This window comes from Dama dama, chromosome 12 (genome assembly GCF_033118175.1).
Source record: "Dama dama isolate Ldn47 chromosome 12, ASM3311817v1, whole genome shotgun sequence".
NCBI classification, from domain to species: domain Eukaryota; kingdom Metazoa; phylum Chordata; class Mammalia; order Artiodactyla; family Cervidae; genus Dama; species Dama dama.
This window is the reverse complement of record NC_083692.1, coordinates 73,672,410-73,677,276: the sequence shown is the minus strand read 5'-3', so window position 1 is coordinate 73,677,276 and position 4,867 is coordinate 73,672,410. Positions and strand designations below refer to the sequence as shown.

Sequence of the window (4,867 nt, the reverse complement as noted above, 5' to 3'; positions counted from 1 at the left end):
GAGTCACAAAGATTTGAACACAACTGAGCAACTAAGCCCACATTGCTCTAATTGAGCGATATGATTGACAGAACAGAGACTCAGAAAGCTGTATGCTGTACATGAGGAATTGTTAGGTGGCTCGTATGAATTGGGCTTCCCCTGTGGTTCAGCTGGTAAAGAATCCATCTGCAATGCAGGAGACCTGGGTTCAATCCCTGGGTTGGGAAGATCCCCTGGAGAAGGAAAAGGCTACCCACACCAGTATTCTGGCCTGGAGAATTCCATGGACTATATAGAGTCAGACATGACTGAGTGACTTTGACTTTCACTTTCACTTTCTTATGAATGGCTGAAATCATATTCATTCATAAGAAATCATGATCAAAAGAGTTTGAAGATGACTTATATGTTATTGAAGTAGAACACACCAGGCAACAGGAAATAGGAAATATCCATGTTTTACTAGGAAAAAGCAAAAGGGAAAGAGGTCCAGAGGAAGAATAATTTAATAGTAGTAGTTTTGAAATTCATAATGCTGTATGGGAACCACAGTATTCCTCTAAGCAGAGTCAGGTGTGCATGTAGTGAAGACTGGTTGTGTGAGATGTTAACATGATAATTTTCTCATGGACTGGAGGCTTTATTTCTCAAATACCAATATTGTCTAGGCAATGCTTGTTCATTTTCCTTCTTCCTTTAGGTAAAGTGAAAAGTGATCCTGGTGTCTGGGGCAATGGATGTAATGAATCAATCCATAGTATCAGAGTTCATATTCCTGGGATTCATCACTTCCTGGGAGATCCAGCTCCTCCTTTTCGTCTTCGCCTTTTTGTTCTACTCTGCAAGCATGATGGGAAACCTTGTCGTTGTGTTCACTATAGCTTTGGATTCTCATCTGCACTCCCCCATGTATTTCCTCTTGGCTAACCTCTCAGTCATTGACATGGTATTTTGCTCAATCATAGTCCCTAAAATGATTTGTGATATTTTCAAGAAGCATAAATCCATCTCTTTATGTGGATGTATTACCCAGATCTTCTTTAGCCATGCTGCTGGGGGCACTGAGATGGTGCTGCTCATCACCATGGCCTTTGACAGATATGTGGCCATATGTAAGCCTCTCCACTACCTTACCATCATGAGTCCAAGAATGTGTCTACACTTTTTAGTCACTTCCTGGACCATTGGCCTTATACATTCATTGGTTCAATTGGCTTTTGTAGTAGATTTACCATTTTGTGGTCCTAATGTGTTAGATAGTTTTTACTGTGACCTTCCTCGGCTCCTCAGACTTGTCTGCACAAACACCCAAGAACTGGAGTTCATGGTAACTGTCAATAGTGGGCTCATTTCTGTGGGCTCCTTTGTCTTGCTGGTCATTTCCTACATCTTCATTCTGTTCACTGTTTGGAAACATACTTCTCGTGGGTTATCCAAGGCCCTTTCCACTTTGTCAGCTCATATTACTGTGGTGGTTTTGTTCTTTGGGCCACTAATGTTTTTCTACACCTGGCCTTCTCCCACATCACACTTAGATAAATATCTTGCTATTTTTGATGCATTTATCACTCCTTTTCTGAATCCAGTCATCTATACATTCAGGAACAAGGAGATGAACATGGCAATGAGGAGACTGTGCAGTCGTCTTGTGCATTATAGAAATATTTCCTGATTGAATTGCTATGAAGATATGGAACTATAGATTCTCTCTCATGCTGGTTTCAGAAAAGACATAATGCAATTTCAGAGAAATATTCAAAACTTATGCAGTGTTGTATACATAGAAATATATTGTTTATTAAATTATGCTATCTATTTCATCATTAAATTATAAATCATGTCATTCCTTGAAACTCTGTACATCAAAGTGTTAAAAACCAAATCATATGTCCTTTGTAATCTATCTGGTCCTAAGACAGTACCATGTATATGAGCAAATAATAATATTTTACCTTTTCATTTTATTGACCAATTATTATATTGATAGACAAACTGGGCATTTTTATTTTCTTTCATCTACTTACTACCAATCTTGATTTTAATTATCTTTGTTCCTACTCTGCTTCTTATTTCCCCAGTTTTTTACATATTTTGCATCTTTATCAAGTTTGTCTATCTGGAAGTCTGGGCAATTATTGATCCTATGTTGAAATTATAGAATTTAAAGCTAGGATAGATTACCAACAGTGTTAGTTCTCATTCCCATAGTTGCACATGCTAAATCCAGGAATTGAGAGGTGGCTACAGTTTGCCAAAGAGCACACAGCTAGAAGTCACCAGAGAGAGACAGGTACCAGAAACTATGCCTCCAGTTGCCAGGTCACTGACCTTTCACTTTCAAATCAATTTTGTATTTGATTTTCTGTTCACATTCAATTCTTTCAGCTTTCTCCTGTAGTTCTGTTTAAAGGGAGAGCTTCACATCTCTCATTTGTACCTCTTCTCCCCACAAAATTGTCATTTGCGTTTCGTACTTTCTTTACCAGTTGTAAAACTTTTCCTTGTTTCTACTATTACCATAACAAAGGTAGATCCTACCAAAGCCAAATTTCAAACCATAGCTTTAATTATGAAAAACATTTAAAATTCCTTATTAAATGTCAGGAAGCATTTAACAAGAGGCTTCCTGTGTGCTGTTTTGGATTTGTTAGGAACCCTCTGGCCCTTACTGATTCCTGAATATTCAGGAATTAAGAGGAGAGGCACACCTTTCCCTGGGCCGAGGAATCCAGGCATTTCTCATTACAGTGATAAGTACCCTCTTCCTTTTTATGAGCCAAATGGTAAAAGGTGATTGTTTGCAACTCTCTCTTTGATGGGGATCATCTTATGCTTTGTAAGTCTGGAATTTTAATCTTTGTCTTTGCTGAGAATAACCACCTTGTAAGACAGTATATATGCCCACGCCATGTTGATTAAAACACCTTTGCTCCATCAGAGCTTTGGTCCCCGTGTCTTTCTTTCTTTCTCTCTTTCTTTCTTTCTATTCCTTCTCTCTTTCTCCCTCTCTCTATCTCTGGCTGATTTCTTGGAGCGCGGAGGCCCGCTGAGCTCACTTTCTTGCCTGGGCTTCTAATAAGACCCTCTCAAGAAGGCACACTGTGCCTTCACCCACTTGAGAGGGCACCTGGTGCCTACGTGCAGCAGCGCGAGCCCTAAGAACAGGGGTCTATTGGCTTTCCGCGTAAACCAGGGGATATCAGCCTCTTTCTCTCTCTTACTCTCCGGGCCACCAGGTTCCGGTCCATTAAAGGACCAACAAGCGCTATCAGCCTCTTTCTCTCTCTTACTTTCTTATCATCGACTCCGGACCACCAGGTTCCGGTCCATTAAAATTAAACAGTATTCTTTTGTCTTCACTGGTGTTCAGAGAGACCTTTGATTAAATTCTATTTCGTAGGCTTGAAATCCCCCCAAATACTTAACAGTTAATATTGCTGTCTCTACTGTGGGAAATAAATGTGATTGGTGAATTGTGTACTCTGCTTAAGTAAGTCACACTAAGTTCACTGTGTCCCTCCCAGAAAGATAAATATTTCAGCAAACAGAAAAAGAAATATTTATAAAATCTGTGGGAAGTTTCTCTTTTACAAGAAATTGTGCAGTTTGTTATTTAATATGATTATTGAAAGGTCGGGGCATGCCCCGGAAAAGTGCCGCAAGGCAAATTCCGGAGGCTGGCTAAACTTCCGGAGGCCGACCCCCTGCAGCCTGGTCCAATCATGTACCAACACAGAGCCCTTAGACACTGACCCCCGCTGTAGCCCGCGTTTTCTTCCTTATATGAAAAGACCTGGCTTGGACGCCGGCCCTGGCTATAAAACCCCTCCCCACCCCCTCATACCTCGCAGACTCCCTTTGTCTCCTCGCTCACCCGCCCCCGGGATTTCTGCCCGAGAGCGACCGCTCAATAAAGGCCTTTACCACAGGTCCTTAGAGGCGGCTTTTTTCCTCCCGTGGCATTTTTCTAACAATTATTTAATATGTTATTTAATATGATTGCTAAAGAATAGAAAGAAATCTATTAATTGAAGTTTCTTTCATGATGCAGTGGAGTTGATTTGTCATCGTTTGTGTCCTGGGGGAGGTAATAACCAATGCCACTCATGCAGTGCTTTTTGCAATTTCAGCATTGTTCATAAGTCTTATGGAATGGATATTCTCATTATCTCATTTCATTGAGGAAGTGTCTGAGAAACAAATATGTTCAATATCCTCAAGGTCTATTAAGCAATAAGCCTAGACACAAAGTTTTGCAAAAATTGTTTTTTAATTTTCCTTGGTTCATAGTTGATTGACAATGTTGTGTTAGTCAGGTGTGCAGCAAAGCGAATCTGTTATACATGTAAATATGCTCAGCCTTTTTCTGATTCTTTTCCCCGTAGACCATTACAGAGTAATGTAGTACATTAAGTAGAGTTCCCTGTGCTACACAGTAGGTTCTTCTTAGTTACCTATTTTACATATAGCAGTTTGTATCTGCTAATCTCAAACTCCTAATTTATCCCTCCTAACCCTTTCCTCCTTTGTTAACTATAAACTTGTTTTTATGTCTATTTCTGTTTTGTAGATAAGTTCATTTGTATCATTTTTTAGAGTCCATATATAAGCAATAATATATAATATTTGTCTTTCCCTATCTGACTTACTTTACTTGGTATGACAATCTTTAGGTCCACAAATGTTGCTGCAAATGACATTTATTATTTCACTCTTTTTATGGCAAAGTAATATTCCATTGTGCATGTGTGTGTATCTTACACACAATGATATCTTACACACAAAAAGATATACACCATCTCTTCTTTATCCATTCCACTGTTGATGGACATTTACATTGCTTCCATGTTTTGGCTATTGTTAACAGTGCTGCAATGAACATTGG

At 39.4% G+C, this 4,867-nt stretch overlaps 1 protein-coding gene across 1 annotated transcript; it reads left to right on the top strand.

Annotated features, from left to right (window-relative positions):
* Positions 1 to 715: 715 nt before the first annotated feature.
* Positions 716 to 1,654, top strand: LOC133067272 (olfactory receptor 4F15). Its single transcript, XM_061158424.1, has one exon. It carries the CDS (start codon positions 716 to 718, stop codon positions 1,652 to 1,654), a length of 939 nt encoding a protein of 312 aa, XP_061014407.1.
* The last annotated feature ends 3,213 nt before the right edge of the window (positions 1,655 to 4,867 follow it).